The sequence below is a fragment of the Anthonomus grandis genome, chromosome 10, assembly GCF_022605725.1.
Source record: "Anthonomus grandis grandis chromosome 10, icAntGran1.3, whole genome shotgun sequence".
NCBI lineage: Eukaryota > Metazoa > Arthropoda > Insecta > Coleoptera > Curculionidae > Anthonomus > Anthonomus grandis.
Window position 1 is genome coordinate 7,222,631 of NC_065555.1, and position 15,898 is coordinate 7,238,528.

General features: G+C 28.8%; 2 protein-coding genes across 3 annotated transcripts in view; one reads left to right on the plus strand and one right to left on the minus strand.

Annotated features, from left to right (window-relative positions):
• Nucleotides 1-11,959, minus strand: part of LOC126741607 (uncharacterized) — a 36,501-nt gene extending 24,542 nt beyond the window's left edge. The window contains exons 1-2 of one of the 2 annotated variants that reach the window (XM_050448106.1): nucleotides 11,816-11,958; nucleotides 11,711-11,766 (exon numbers count right to left, since the gene is read on the minus strand). The gene's annotated coding sequence lies outside the window, so the exon portion shown is untranslated. Of the gene's footprint in view, nucleotides 1-11,710; nucleotides 11,767-11,815 lie in introns of both variants that reach the window. The other variant, XM_050448104.1, reaches the window with a different exon arrangement.
• Nucleotides 11,960-12,085: 126 nt separating this feature from the next.
• LOC126741609 (jerky protein homolog-like) lies at nucleotides 12,086-14,129 on the plus strand. Its single transcript, XM_050448108.1, has 2 exons — nucleotides 12,086-13,193; nucleotides 13,371-14,129. Exons 1-2 carry the CDS (start codon nucleotides 13,143-13,145, stop codon nucleotides 13,716-13,718), a joined length of 399 nt encoding a protein of 132 aa, XP_050304065.1. The 5' UTR covers nucleotides 12,086-13,142; the 3' UTR covers nucleotides 13,719-14,129.
• The last annotated feature ends 1,769 nt before the right edge of the window (nucleotides 14,130-15,898 follow it).

The following is a 15,898-nucleotide window of genomic DNA, read 5'->3' on the forward strand; positions in this document are numbered from 1 at the left end:
TTCCGGTAAGTCCAGAATATTATTTAACAATTATTAAAGTCATCGATTAACCCCGGTTAATCCCATCTCAATATGTGTGAATATTTCTGTTAGACAACAATAATATTACAAAGACTAACAATATGTTTACTTTTTTTAAGGATTTGAATTGATAGCTACTGATACGTATCAAATTCCGCAGTTTATCACATTCAGTTCAAGAGTCTAAAATAATTATTTAAATAATGTCGTGGGAATACATATGAAACATGTTTTATATACAACCAGCAGTATAAATATATAACACGTTTTTATTGGTTTAAATTAGTGACAAATGAGAACTTTTAAGCATATGTATGTTTGAATGTTAGTTAATTTTTTGATATTTATTTCCTTTAATCGTTTATCTTGTTCGTTTTTTTTTTGTGGAGCAATTATGTATAATTCATGTTTTTTTAGAATAAACTACTGGCATTTGTAAAGAATGTTAATTTTAGGACTAAATGTGAATGTCTTCCGGATGGCGATGGTAAATCCTTACAATCTTATACCTCGCACCTTAATAACTCTATTATATAGCCGTATTTAAGTACCTTTATATAATGAAGAGTTTTTTTATGGAAAAGTTTATTAAAAAAAATTAAGTTCCCAAACTCTTATCAACGTAATATAAACTAGTGAATGTTAAAGTTCCATACTCTAAAATGTCCATACAGCAGAAAAGGCAGTTTGGCAACGATTAAATTTATTCCTTATAAAAGTATTCATTTAACCTTAAGCGTCCTAAAGTCCAATTGTGCATAAACCATAATTAATTCTCCAAGAATTCAAGCATCTTTCGAAACTTCAACATGAAAAAAAAGGACAAAAATCTTTTTTGTAAATTGACTTGATCCAAATGGGAATATCTTATTGATGTATATGGTTCTTAGGACCTATCGTCTGTCCCTTATTTTATTGACTAACCTATAAGATTTTATCTCATAATTAATGCATAATAATTTAAAATATTTTTTTCTTGTCAATTTAACTCAGTTTAGATTATATAAGAGTTTGCGTGACAATGCGTTCAATGCATATAAAAAGTTTTTTTTTTAGTAAATGAAAATCATAACTATGTGTGATAGTGTGCGTAAAGTGGCCACTGACCTAGATAAAAACAAGAATCCTTTTTCAGAATAATTTAATTCTACGTGATTCAGTTTTAATCTAAATTACAAGCAATTAAATGAAAATTACGCTTAAGATGGATTTTTACGGTTTCATATGAAAGAATCGGAGTAAATAAAGCAATATTTGCTAATTACGTGCAATCTATTTTACCATCTTTTTTAGATATGTAACTGCTTTATGTAATTCCATTTTTTTTTTAATTTTGATTATGCCTCATTACTTTTCAGGTAAATTTATCTGTATTTTACACTGACAGTTATGGGATAATAGTAGAATTACAAATTTAAATAGTAATTTTTACTGTACGAGTTCTAGGAAAATGTAAATTAATGTAATATAAAAATTCTAAAAACATTTATTACGTGGGATAAATGAAGTAATAAAAATACTTATGTAAGAAATATTAAATAAGAATATTATGAAACCAGATTTTCTTTTTGGTCAATTAACATAGTAAAAAAATACGATAGCGGTCTAATTTTTTCGTGCAAATTGAAATTAAATTAAAAAAAGTTCAGAACATGGAAAGTCAAGTAATAAAAGAATGGGTTAATCGGAAGTAAATAAATGTCATCACAATCTGATATTTATTTGACATTTAATTTATACAATATTATCGGCGACATAAAATTCACTATAATAATAAAAGGGTAGGTTTATTGGGATATTTCGTTAGTCAGGAATCAGCTTCTTCAGGTCCAGGAAACTTGAAAACTAAGGAAAAAAAAATCTCGCTGCTCTGAAGACAAATAAGCAGAAAAACGATTTGACAAGTACCATCTTTGTTTTTCCTGCTTTCTGACTGCGGAATATTCCATTTAACCTATATTCTTTTATTATTAAAGTAAAGTTAAGGCCGGTGATAATCATGAGGATCTTGGAAAATAAAAGAAACATTTTTAAGTCTAACAATATGCTGCTTAGAACGTTTTAAAATTCCGGCTATTTCCGGAGATATACCCAAACAACGGAAATTCGATTTTTTTTTGACGGTATATAAAGAGGTATGGAAAAATAAAAGAAGCTTGCTTATGGCCACTTTTTAAGCTCTACAAAACAGCGTTGACAGATTTTCCGTACAACATTTTGTTTCGCAGAATCATCACTTCTATTTTTTTATATAGGGTGTAAAAAAAAGTATGCCCTATATTATTGAATAGCATTTTTTATTACGAATACCATAGCTACGTTTACAACACGCGGATTTATTAGGTCCACGGATCAAATGATAGACTACTTTTATTTAGTACAGCCCTGTTTACAAGGAGTGATTTTGAGGGTTAACTTAGTGCAGGATTATCTCTAGGATCAAAATTTCAGTTGAAGGGAGTTTATCAGTTTAGACAAAGAATTATAGGACATAACCTCTCAATCTTTAAAAGTGTTATTGTTATTTAAAAATAATAAAAATAAACTAATAAAAAAAACATAAATCCTTGTCCTTCTCTTCTTTAGTTTTGTTTATTTTTGTATACAAAAATCAAAGTCTTTATTTTTGACCTCCTAACCTAACATCCAATAAAATGTCAAACTTGTCATTTTGGTACTTCAAAATAGGTCCTAGGTATTTACACAGAAAAAAAATTAATTTAATAATTAAAAATTATTTAAATTGGAAAAATGGGTTTTTATTGAATTTGGAATGTTTGGTATAGTCGAGGGTGAAATGATGGCGCTGATTATGTTATAGTAAGCTATTATTTACTCATGGTTCAAAATATTAAAATAAAATCACATTATTGACGATTTAAAAACCTTATTCATATACATAGATAGGTCACGCCATATGTTAATGAATTAAACAAATTAGTTAAGAACTACTTACTAGAAACCCAAAAGACTAATTTATTATAGATTAAAGATAATGTTCAAACAAATTACAATTATTCTCCAAACACAGATAACACCTTCTAGCTATTTAATAAAAAACACTGCTTAACAAAAAAAAAACACGGATGTAGACATAATTTTTGAATTTTTGCAATACCTCCCCAAAGAAAAAAATCGAGCGAAGTTATGTCTGGCGAACGAGGGGGCCACACAACTGTTGAATGTGTACCAATCCGTTTTTCCGAAAATCTGTTCGATAAATAACTGGGATAATATATCGCGTTCCAATAAGTTGCGATAATGCTCTGAGGTAAGGAAATTGTTGTATAAAAGGGGCTTATTAAATCGGTTCCAAAAATCCCAATTCCCATATTAAAAATAATTAGATACCCAAATATTTGACGTTTCACATAACAGTTAATAATATCAATAATCCCCAGGCCTATACCAACCAACCTTGATTAAAAAATCTCTAACATTATAATAGTGAAAAAATCTCCTTAAAAATTTAAATAATGTTGGAATAGAATCAGCGGAAAAAGCTTATTTTTAATTATAGAACAGATGCTTTAAATGAGAACGTAACACACACAACAGATTGTGGCGAATATAAGTTCAAAGTACGAAGTTTAAAAACTGGTAAATAGATAATAACAAATGCTTTTGTTTGTTTTGAAATTGAAGTAGGTAGACGTAAATCTACATTTATAAATATGTTATGTATATATGTTTAATTCATTGGCTATGTGCATAAATCTTTAAGTACTTCAGTATCGATGAATTTAATATGCGTTTCATAGAGAGCGCCAAAATAATTAATCAGAAAAATGAGAGAACAAAAAAATTTTCATAGTGTTCATAAACAAGCAACCTGGGACGAGGAATATTATAGGTTTGTACTTCAGGTGATCTTAAGTTTGATTGAAGAGGTAAAAGGAGCTTTTTAAAACTTGCGATTGGATGAGAAATAGCGCTATGAGAAATAGCACCAAAGCTCCTTTAGCATTTCTCCAAGACCAATTGAATGCTCAAAGATATATACGAAATTCTGGAGCGTTTTCTATAAGTACATTTAAGCGCTAGATAATGCCCATTGCAACTGCTTAAAGAGGCCAATATTAATATTCTCAATATTCTACTGGCTTCCCTAGATCGCCAGAAGCATGCTACTTCTCCTTCACAAGTTTTTAACTTAAATTAAATGTAGACATGGCCCAGACTCTCAGTGGCAACTTTAAGTAATTGGTGGAAAGTATTAATAATAAAGTATATTATATTAAATACTACATTGACATTCACGTGGAGGCAACTCGGATCTACAAGCTGCCAACAAGAATAGGAAAAATGAAATTTCGTTCCCTACTATTCTACTGACTGAAGTGATTTAATTCCGAATTTAAGAAATGGACTCACATGGTTACAGCCATCTATTTTACAGATATCTATTTTTATTGATGTATTTAAGAGGTAGATCCATATATAACAGAATAATTGCAAATTATTATATAAATAGGTAGTAATAAAGCTCTTTAACGAAATATTAGAAGCATATCATCTACACCAGATATTGCTCTACTACATAAGTGTATACTTCTTTGAGCAATAGGACCTTCAATTATATGTTAGGGTTTATTTATATAGGCTACGGTGACCAAGTACGCTTCAATTAAAAGTTTTATATATAATGCGTAAAAAAAACCTTTCGACTATTAGGTATAAGAGGGAATTAATGGCATTAAATATATATTTTTTAAATATAATTAAATAATTTTTTAATTGTTTTTGAAAACAAAAATATAAATAAAATAGTTGTCACATCCTGGTATTTTGAGGTCTGCCTAACGTAAATACGTAAATAATTGGATTGACGCACAATGTTGCGACCAATGGTCAAAATATTTACTTTATATTTTTAACCAATTTTTCGTATACTCGGTGTGTCAAAAGGTGTATAACAAATAAAGAGTCTAAAATATACGAGGTAGAGCAAAAAGTATGCAAAAAAGCAAAAATCTGTAAACCAGAAATATTTTTAAATCTGTGCCCCACCCTGTATATATAAAATATTTTTACTGTGGTTTAGATTTTTAATAACCCTACAACTTTGCTATAGAACTTTTTGCTCTACCTCGTATATTTTAGGCGTTATCTTTGGCTTACGCCTTGTTGACTCAGCCAGTATAACTGTTCATTATAACAGCCTATAGTTAAATTGATGTAAATTTATTAAATATTATTCCTTCAAACAACAATCAATAGATGGACCTTTTATAAAGCCAAATTGTTCTGGATTGTTTCCATTTTGAAACGCCTATGATCACTTACTGATACCTCAAGTCATGTATATGTCTGAAATAAACTGGGTGATATCTTTTGTATTCAGAGAATTGACACCATTTTAGAAAAAATTAATTTTGTTCATACTTATTGATTAATTACAATATATTTAATATAACATACTGTAAAGAAATAAAATATATAATAATAAAGTTCTAAAAATTTAGCATTTAATTTATAAAATCGAATTGCTTATGGAAAAATTTTGATTTTACAAACTAAGTAAAACTACAATATTACACCATAAATAGGCTACCTGGAAAAATTAAAATATAAAAGTATATCCACTTATAGGTCTTGTATAGAATATATTTCAAATAAATAATTTAGCTTACTCATTGCTAATGTATATTGTATATGTACATATTAGATAAAAGGTGCAAAGTAATATTGACAATATATAAATATTAATTATATCTCCCAGACTTTGCCAATCTCTTAAAACTCTTATCAGTGCATTAAACTATGCACCAAAATAAATTACAAAGTACAAATTCCATCTACGTCCGTTTCTGCCACTTATAAACAAACATACGTTTAATCAATTAATTTTTATTGCATTTTCCTTGCTTTCTTACTTAAATTTGTTAATAAAAAGCAATTAAATTACCTTTGCAAGCATGGTGTGTTTGCACTTGAAAATCGGAAAAGCCCACAATAAAAAATATTTCAATAAACATAAGTATTTATTGAATAATTATGCAATAAAAAAAGTTGTACTTTTACCTGTGGCAAAGCTTTGTTTACAACGCACACAGGTTGAACGTACTCTTTATGTCATTTTAGCAGCCTTAGGTTTCCATATTAGATATTAGTCTATTAAATCAGATAGAGTGCAGTGTACGATATATATAGTAATTTGTTAATGAGGCAACAAGCAAGAATTGTTTAATTTTGTACGTTTAAGTAACACTTACTTCACAAACTTTAAAAAATTATTTGCTATATTCAATATGACACTTGCATTTTACTTTGTGTGCTTAAAGATTTATAGTATATAGAGGGAATTTGCTTAAAATTGATTACCCCAATACTAATTTCATTTGTGATAGTTCTCTAAATCTAAGTACGCAACTTTCTTTTCTATACATCTTATATTTAAAATTAAGGCTTTAGTGACAACAAACTGTGGTAAATTTATGCATGTCGATATATTAAAAAAAAACATTTATTCCCAAAATGCCAAAGTTCCTTTCCAAGAATAAACTCATTGTTTGTTGTCGATAGTTCTATTACCGTCATTTTTAATTACAAAAACAATTATTTTTTTTTAATGAGAATTTGTTATCGCTTCAACTTACTAGGCTATCTTCTTGACTCTATTACATTGACCAATTAACTTCTTGTTTTTCTCAAACTTCGTGATTTCTTTTTAATGATTTTGTTAATCTCTGATTAAAAATGAATCACGTTTTTTTATTAATGTTTTATTTTGACTAATTAAATGTGTATATGCAGGGTATCTTATCTAATGTGGGCTATTCTCACGGATTTGAATATCTTGAAATTGTTATTTATATAATGAAAATTATCCTTATAGCCCTTTCCTATATATTTTTTAGGCCCTCAAAGAATGGCTCTTAAAAGCATGTTTTTTTTTTTAAATACTTTGTATAATTTCATGAAATAATAATCAGTAGAGAAGCCCCTTAAATGAACCTATTAGAGACATATCTAAATAATGTTGCCTTCCAGGGACCAACTATCTTAACACATTCTTAGTATTTGTTACAACCATAAAAGAACAATTACCACAAGTGCACAATCTATGACTTTGAGATGTTAACTAACTGTAGATTAAATTCGTTTTAAATTTCAACCCCATCTTAGAATTATTTTTTGATTTTGTGTGAATTAATAAAACCTTTTCTTGTGAATTAAAATGTACAGAAGAGTGAACTAATTTTATTACTGCCTGTTGCATATTTTTTTTAATTACAGGTTAACCTTTACTTACTTGTCTTAAATTAAAAATTCATAGCAAAATTTGAAATTTTCTGGAGATACTGTGATACAACGTAAATAAGTTTTCTCATGCAAACCTAATTAAATAAAAAAATAATTTTTCCTAAAAATGGCTATTTTATCGATATTGACTAATTGTATCTTTTTTTAGTATTTAGAGTAAGATTTATACTATCTAAACAACATACGTTTATTATTTATATAACACAGGATATTAAAAAAATAGTAAGAATATTAGCACAATTATCTGGATATCATCATACTAAAATTTTTATTGACTATCACAAGTGGTTATCAGAAAATTAAGAATCGAAGAAATATCGTATAAAATCTGAAGCTTCAGGTATTAGAAGTAAGATCCTTCCTACTAGAAGCCATATTTAAATACATATAACTGCTTTCACTATATCAGTGTGTATAGGTAAACATAGTGTTGGGTAAATTAATCTACGTTTGGATCACAATACATCTAGAGGGTTTCTGAAAGCTAGTCTACTGTGTGCTGATAAATAACGGATATGTTCCTATTTTCACAACATGACCACGTGTAAGCTTCTCTATGACCTTTCATCCCTTAAATACCCGAAAAGAAAATCAATATTCTCTCTCGTTATCCATTCATTCAAAATGTAGGTTACACGAGGTGCTGGTGCTCTAGAGACCAAGTAAGTATTTTTTTTAAATGTTGAAGTTACAAATTAATAAGCACTTGATTTCATTGAAAATACCCTAAAGCCTTCTTAAAGTTGTTAAAAATACTTTAAGGAATTAAAAATGTAGAGTATTAGTGGAGATTTTGTCCAGCATATGTAGTAGATAACCGGGATGGGCGATATGTCTTTGTTCGTCTACAAATTGAAATTGATGAATGATTTGTTAACATTGTATATACTATGCGATGATTATGTAACATTTCAGATAAAATCATATAATATTGTATTAAATAAAAAAAAACAATTTAAGACAATAAACCCATAATTTTTAAAGCACTTCAAGTAATAAAAACGTTGTTATCAAATGACAATGTTTTTGGAATTAACTGGGCCAAAAAATATGAACATTCGTTGTTTGGTTTTATGTTACAAAGTTCAAATATTATTTATAATTTAAAGATTTTTCTCCATTAAGTTGTTACACTAAACTGATAACATTCCATAAGCTTATTTTGTTCGTATTAGTTGAAGGCTACGTATACTAAAAAACAAGTAGTTCAAAGGTTTAAATTTGATAGAATGTATTAAAGTAAGTTATATAAAGAAAGAAATCGAAATAAACTAATTATTGTATTATGAATGTTTTGATTTTTGTAAAATCATTTTTGTGCTTTAAAACTAATTTCTGTCAATTCAAATTTATTACAATTTTCACTTAATATTTAAATGATTATAGTATTTAAAACAACCTTTTTCTGTAATTATATAAAGTAATAATTTTAAGTTTTTCTAAATTAATAAAAATTCTAATACAGAGAAAATGTTTTAAAAAAATTAGGTTAGGACTTTAATAATTTGGATTTCGTCTGTGTGATTTTTATTCTTTTCTTCAACCCTTCACAAAAAAAATGGGTCAAATAGTTGTCATAAGACAATGTGAATAAAAACAGCTTATATAAAAAATACTATAGTATTATTGTACTTCAAAATAAGACGGAAGTGTATCAACATTTTGGTTCATCATTATTTTTACGAGATCAATTGTTTATAAAATTGATAGATAACAAAGCGCCAAGTATTATAAAATTGCATTTATTTTTAATTTCTGCTTCTAATAAGTTCAAGATCTTAATGCCAAATTATGTACCAATCCCTGCAAAAAATTAAATTAGAGAAAATACCTTAATCATTAATTTTAATTTGCAGAAATAAACAAAGGATATGTACCATGTTAATAAAAGATTTGGTATATTATTTTGTATGTAAAAATTAATAAAATTTTTATTGTTATTGTTTAAACTGTTTATAAAGTATTACTCTCTAGAACGCTTTGATAAGCCACTAAAATGTTCAAATAGTATTACAACAAAAAGGTGAAGAAAAATTACAACTTGTTTTTAAATTATAAATTAATATGTCTATTAATTCAATAATTGAACCTTTTTTCGGTTCTTCTTAATGAAGAGTCGCATATAAATCAAATTGATTAAACATACTGAGAAGTTACAGTTAAAACGAGTTATTCGAGTTTCTTTAAAGATTACCTAGTAATTCTAACATTAAATTTATATTAAATATACTGAATCTAGAAGTAGAGGAGAAAAAGTCTTACGATTTTTTTAATTAAAATTAAATAAGTTTATATAAGCTATATGAAATTTAAAACAATTCCTTTTAAAAACACTATAATATTACAATTTTTTTTTAAACCTTGCATGTCTAATGGTCTCTGATGCTGCTGAAACATTTTGGAATAACAATCTAAAGATTAGCCTTAAAATTGAATTAAACAACACCGTAAATGACTTTCAATAGACACAGGATAAATATATGCAAACCTCTTAGGAAAATAATGTCTTTATACTCGAAAGAATTTAGCAAAAAGTTTTGACGTTTACCGTAAGGGTGAAGGCAGGTTATATACAACGTAAACAATTTGTTTCTATTGAATACACATCATAGAACTAGTGGTTTTGGTGGAAAATAGTATATTAAAATTAATTATATTTGTATGATTATTACGAAATATATTGTGATACTATAGATATGAATACATGATAAAGAAATAGCTTCATGGAACATGCTTCAAAATATTACTTAAGGTCACTGGATCTAAAAAGGCAAGCCTTTTAAACAAACATGAATTTAGAATAGAATTAAAATCGTAGAATGGTTTAAATTTTTTGGGTCAGTTCGCGAATTCTGTATTTTTATCACGGGTTATTCTATCTGATGTAGAAATCCTATTACAATCTTTAAACAAAGAGACAAATTTGAAAAACTAATGTTTCCATCTCATTTAATTGCTAATAATTAAATATTGTTATTATTTTTTTTATAATAATCATGCATCTAGGAAAATATAGCTTGCTAATAAGCTCAATTGAACAGTTATGTAGTAAACGTTCTCCTCAATAAAAAAGCAGTTGGATTATGCATTGAAATCTTTTGTGCATTCTGGGCATTTTTACTGGATTATCTATCTATAAATAAATCTAAAAATTTAAAAAATTAAATTCAAAAATATATTAAAAAGGGTTTTCGTCAATGTTTTTGTTCATTTGAAGAAATTTATAAATGTACTTTTTGACAGAGGTACTATTTCTGTTAAATCCACTCATACAAAATGATGGAAGCAATAATTTCCACTCCTTATAAATATAAACATGTTTTTATTGACATCAAAATAATGTATTGATTATTTACTGATATGACCTAGATTTTTGTAGGTCTCATTTCCCCAGCCAAGGTAAATTTTTGATAAATCAGGAAACAATTTATTTATTAATACCCACTTAAAGACTACCTAGTTGCAATAATTACGATGAAAATGAATTAATAATTTTTAATACACCCAATGAAATACTAATACCATGGCTAACCTACTAGTATATATTATTACAAATTAATAAGAAACGCTACAAACTAACGGTAAACGGCCATTTAAAATTGACAAGTCTTGATTTAATGTAAATTTTTTGTTTGTAAAATACAATATTCTACAACTATGCAAATCTACCTTTCATTAAGCTAACGTTTGTTGGTGGCTTGAACAATAATGTAATAAACCGACCTTGAACTTGTCAGCGCAATCATAAAAAACAGCTGTGTGGTGGTTAAAATATATAAAAGTAATTAAATAAAATTTGTATTTTTTCCAGTGAATAAGTTATAAATTATTTTGAACAATGGTTTACAATCATATCAATTTTTCGCCTTAAAATTATAGATGTGCTTCCTTAAAATGATTTAAGTAAAATTTGGACCAATAAGGCAAGAATTAAGTGCACGTATGGTTTCTCCTCGTTTTAGGAAAAAACAAGCGTGAGTTTTGGTACCAAACTTTACAAAATACACTATATAAAATATTTGTAATATATGTACTTTATAGTATATTCCATAAACTTTTCTGATACTAAATTTTCAGAATTTTTTTTGTACCTCTGCAATTTTTCAAAATAGGCACATCCAATATGTTTTTTAAATTATGATATTTTAAATTAAAGCAAGGTGTCTTAATATTTTGCTGCCGACAGCTGTCCACTCCTTTGAAAATAATCTGGCATTTCTGACGGTTTATTTTTCTCCCTTAAGGTGAAAGTAACTTTATATTAATTAACCGCTTATATGAATTTAACAGAGTTTAAGAGGTAACAAAAATCAAATTTTTGAAGCGCTTGTTATAAAAAATAATACAAGTATCATCACTTGAGATAAAATATTTACTATATATTCACACCAGCTGATAAAATCATAAATAAATATCCGCTCACGTTAACTCGAGCTAAATCTCTTGGTGGACTTTGGACCCGTAAATAATAAACTTTCTCTAAAAGTGGTAATTTTTAATTTTCATTAATGGCAAAGTCAAGACTTACCTATAGATAGTTATTTTCTCTCTATTGTAATTAATTTACACAATTATTTTTAAATTAAAAAAAAACAGAAATATATTGTAATTATTAACAATTTTTAGTTAAAATAAACACTATTACACAGTGCGATCCGAGTGCGATGGTTAATGTTTACTAAATAATCCGTAAATCGGCAGCATAGGCGCGCTAGCCACACCGACAGCCTGGCAGGGTTCATTTAAAAGTCCAAAGTCCAATTTTCTCCCAAGGCGAGAATGATAATGTTTTGTAAAGGGGCGTCGTCAGTGGCGCACTTTTATTCCCATAGATTTATTCCTTTTGAAAAGCATTATTTATACAGTAGACTCGCGTTATACTGAACACACTGTCTAGTGAACTATTCTAAATTGTGAACAGACATTTTTTTCTTAATGTATTCTGTCAAGTGAACAAATTGATTCTCGAAATAGTAAACCCAATAGTTTTATTAGGTAAACAAACAAGTTAAGACAAAAAAAAGATATTAAACGGTTTGTTTCTTTTCGGGCAATTAGTTTGCTTTAGTATTTGGGTGCAGTAGGTCGCGTCACGCCGCCAGAATAATTATGGCAAAATTAGAAAGCATTTAACCCTAAGCGATAAAGCCAAAATATTAGAAGAATTAAAGAAAGGTGTCGGAGTGACCGTTTTATCTAGACAATATGGTGTTGCTAAATCCACTATATGCGCGATTCGTCACAGAAGGATAAAGATTTTGAAACGAGTCAACAGTACTTTCACAGGACCTGGAAAAGCGAAAACTTTGAGACAATCAGAGTGTCCTAGAATGGAAAAAGCTTTATATAAGTGGTTTTAAAAAACAAGGGAGAGAAATTTTCCGGTAGCTGGTTTAATAATCCAAGAGAAGGCCAAGTTACTTCACAGTCAATACAAGTAATCTCATTCTTTTCATGCGAGCAGTGGTTGGATGCAAAAGTATAAAAACCGTTTTGGAATACGCTTCCTAACGATTTCAGGAGAAAAATTATCGTCAGAACCCGAGCTTGTTGATCCTTTTAAAAGAACTTTACGCCTAAAAGTAAATGAGCTTCAGCTAACAAAAGAACAGATTTACAATACCGATGAAACTGGTTTGTATTAGAAACTTCTTCCCGGAAAGACATATGTAGCTCGCGAAGAAAAAACTGCCCCAGGTAGGAAAACCGAGAAACAAAGAGTGACTTTTCTAGCATGCACAAACGCGGCAGGTACTCACAAAGTTAAACCATTAATTATTGGGAAAGCAAAAAATCCACGTTTGTTTCGAAATTTTAACTGTCCCGTCCATTATAGAAACTCCAAAACTGCTTGGATGACGGCAGCAATTTTCAAAGAATGGTTTCACCGAATGTTTATTCCTGAGGTAAGTTTTGTCATAGGAAGACTTTTTAAATTTTACCATCTACCATCTTTGTATCTCGAGAATTAGAAAAAATGGTTTCAGTCCTTTTAGACTACGATTTTTACAAATTTACGCCCTTTTTTTATTCCTTTTAAGAATTTAAACTGCACATTATTCTAGCATTTGTTCTTGTCTTAGGTTACGGAATTCCTACAGAGCCAAAACCTTCCGGTTAAAGCCATGCTTTTGTTGGACAACGCAGCAAGCCATCCACCAGCAGAACAGCTAAGAAGTGATGATGGTTCCATTTTCACTGTTTATATGCCACCTAACGTTACTTCGCTAATCCAGCCATTGGACCAAAACGCTATTCGTCTGACAAAATTATTTTATCGAAAAAATTTGTTATCACAAATTATTGGAACTAACCAGGATATCGGAGATGCTCTAAAACATATTTCGTTGAAGGACGCCATTCTAAATTTTGCTTTGGCGTGGAGAAATTTAAGGCTTGAAAATGCTGGCATAATTTACTTTCACCATTAGCCGACGAAGTTGACGATGAGGAAGATAACATCCCCTTAAGTGTTTTACGGAGCCGAATAAGAAATGAAGACTTTTAATCCAGAAGTTCATATTCAACCTATTGATGTAGATGATTGAAATAAAGATAACTTACCTGACACAAAAGAAACTAATGACCAAAGTGTGAAAGTGATGGAAACGATCAAGATGATGGAGTACAAGAAGAAATGGTAGTAAATAAGGAACGAGTGACAACAAATTCGGCAATAAAGTCGATTAACAACATCCTTCAATGGGCCGAAGAAAATGAAGATAAAGTGGAATATTCTAGTATACTCGTTTTACAAAACTTAAGGAATACGATAGTGCAAACAGGACTAAAAACGAAAAAGCAAACAAAAATTACTTCATTTTTTGAAAAAATAGATTAGATTGCCGTTTTTTATTTTATTTTAATTACATAGGTAATATTTTTTCTGTTTCGCATTAATAAAGTTAGTTTTCTAAAAACAAACGTTGCTTTAATACGTACATTAAAAAAAATTGATAGAGTGAACAAATCGATATAGTGAACTGGATGTGCATTAATTAGTTCACTATATCGCGAGTCTACTGTATATTAGTATTACTATAGTAATTCATTGTATTAACTTTTTTTTTTCCAGTTTTTATTTTCATACAAGATTTATCTAAAAAAACTTATATGAGAAAATGTTTGACGTATTACTTTAAATATTGCTACTTGGAGCATTTTAAAATGACAATATTTTTTAATTTTTTATTATTCTTTTTCCTAATATTATCAAGTAAAAACGGTTTGCTGTCCTTTTATAACCAGATTTGTTCTACGTGAATTAATAATGGCAAATGGAGTTTTCAAGGCACTTTTTTGCAAAAACCATATATTTAATAGGCCTTCTTCAAGAAATTAGTACCTTTACTTTCGTAATTATTAATTATGAACGTGCGATATGGACTAATTAGCATAAGTTCAGTTCGAGAAACAAAATTTGGAACTAATTGATGATGATCGAAAATTAAGCATAGACCTCTAGAGTTAAAGCTAAGAGTATCTTTAAAAATATATAGTCCAATAAAAAACAACATCAGCTTTAAATACATACAGGTACAAGACAGTAGACGGTACCAGACCTTTTGCCTCCGATACTTAACCAACGATTGACCGACGACAACATAAAATTAATTTAGCTAAGCAAATTTTATTTACTGACGAAATATTTACAAGCTACCGAACTGTAACCCTAAACTCACGCATAGGTAAAACTCTCGAGATCATTATCAAAAATACACTATCGGATAAAAGTAGATAATTTTTTTTAAATTCCCTATTTTGTAAAAACATTTAGTATTTAAATTACTAAAATGGCGTTTTTTTCCATCACATTCCTCATTTTTTTATCATTTTCATTTATAGTATGAATCCAATTAGGTTGGACATATATAGAGAAACTCACATGAGAATTAATCAAATTTAGTATTTATTTCGCTTTACGTGAGATCTGTTAATACTTTAGTGAATATTATGCCTCGCGGAAGATATTTTTCGCAAGATCTTCGTACAAAAATAGTTGATGTACACAAGGGTGCTGTATGTATACTGTAAGTTGACTTAAGCAAAATGCTTAGTTCGCATAAATCTGTTGTAAGCACGACAATTTCTAATTGTAAAACACAAAATTCATTAAAAAGCATCTAAGTCGTTTAAGGGAAGCATGATTATGAATATACAGCAGGAAGAACGAGAAAGCCCGGATTAACGTTGCGAAAACATATTAGAATTGGACAACCAACGACTGGAAGAAAGTTCTTTTTGGAAAAAACGCCAATTGTAAATTATGGTGGTGGATCCTACATGATATGAGGTTGCTTTTGAGGGTACCGTTTAGAATCGGTTTAGAATGGTTTAGTTGCCTGGATATATCAGGGATAATGATCTTAAACACGCTTTTAGGCATATAAACCAATATGAGTCTCATGAATCTTTGACGATCGCTATGAAACTATTTTTCCCGTCTGTAAAGTTCATAAATAGCTAAGAAGAGTACAATTTCATAATGATCCAGAATGTTATTGAGAGGTGAGATGCGGTAGAAAGTGGAAAAGTGGACTTTTTACCCTCTTTTGGGCATATAAACCAATTTGAGTCTCATGAATCTTTGACGATCGATATGGAATTACTT